The 1127-nt window shown below is 56.4% G+C and overlaps 1 protein-coding gene across 1 annotated transcript in view; it reads left to right on the top strand.

The window, feature by feature from the left end:
- Window positions 1-1127, top strand: part of MCF2 (MCF.2 cell line derived transforming sequence) — a 46315-nt gene that overhangs the window by 15280 nt on the left and 29908 nt on the right. Inside the window, exons 6-7 of the mRNA XM_033514142.1 lie at window positions 131-247; window positions 899-1048. Of these exons, the coding sequence (XP_033370033.1) occupies window positions 131-247; window positions 899-1048 (267 nt within the window). The remainder of the gene's footprint in view (window positions 1-130; window positions 248-898; window positions 1049-1127) is intronic.

Below are 1127 nucleotides of genomic sequence, written 5' to 3'. Positions count from 1 at the left end.
GGTGATGCTGGGCAGGGGTGATGCCAGCAGTGCCCTGTGTGTGTGCAGGGGGTGATGCTGGGCAGGGGTGATGCTGGGCAGGGGTGATGCTGGGCAGGGGTGATGCCAGCAGTGCCCTGTCTGTGTGCAGGTGGTGATGCTGAGCTCGGTGAGTGACCTGCTGACCTACATCGATGAGCAGCAGCTGACCCCAGAGCTCGGGGGCACCCTGGAGTACTGCCACAGCGAGTGGGTCATCTTCAGGACGGTGAGTGCCACGAGCCCTCTGCCAGCCAGGACTCCCTCAGCAGGGTTTTCTGCACTGGGGGGCTGAAAGTAACCCCCAAAGGCACTGCACCTCCTGGCCAGACGTGCAAAGGAGCCAAGGGGTGTTTGATGGGTTTGCAGGGGAGCTGGGTGATTGACTCCCTCAGAGTCACTCCCAAAATCACTCCCAAAAGATCTGTCTTCGTAAATCTTTATTAAAATTCCCTTAATGGGAGACACCAAATAGGCTTTTTTTGTTAATAATGGTCGCTTAATGTGATTAATTTCAGAAGTGTGTTTGGGAAGCAGGGAAATGAGACTGCCTACTGCATACTGACCCAATGCAGACAATTCACAAGATTTCCTTTTGGGTTTGTTTCTTTCCCTTTGCAGAACTTTCCTTTTGTATTGCCAGGAACCAGGAGCTGTGTCTGGCTGTATGTTTTCACACCTCCTGTGCACTCTCAGTTTTCCCTGGGATGTTTCTCGCAGATGAAGGGTTGGATTCCCAGTGGGATGTTCTGTCTGTCTGCCGGGGACATCCCACCCGGCTCTGTCAGCTCAGGCTCCCCTGTCCCTGCAGCCATAGCTCCTAGAGAGCTGTAGGAGCGCGGTGATTGCCAAGCTGATCACAGTCCCCGTGTCCCCGCAGGCCATCGAGAGTTTTGCACTGACGGTGAAGGAAATTGCCCAGATGTTGCAGTGCTTTGGCACGGAGCTGGCAGAGACGGAGCTGCCGGAGGACATGTACTCCATCGAGCGCATGCTGGCCCTGCGCACCGAGAGGTACTGCCAGCTCAAGGTACGGCCTGGCACGGCTCTGCCTGCGGCTGGGGACTGCCTGCTCGGTGTCCCCTTGGTGCCTGCTCGGTGTCTGCTCC

The sequence above is a fragment of the Parus major genome, chromosome 4A, assembly GCF_001522545.3.
Source record: "Parus major isolate Abel chromosome 4A, Parus_major1.1, whole genome shotgun sequence".
Lineage (NCBI taxonomy): Eukaryota > Metazoa > Chordata > Aves > Passeriformes > Paridae > Parus > Parus major.
Note: the sequence above shows the minus strand (reverse complement) of the source record. Positions and strands in the feature narration are given on the sequence as shown.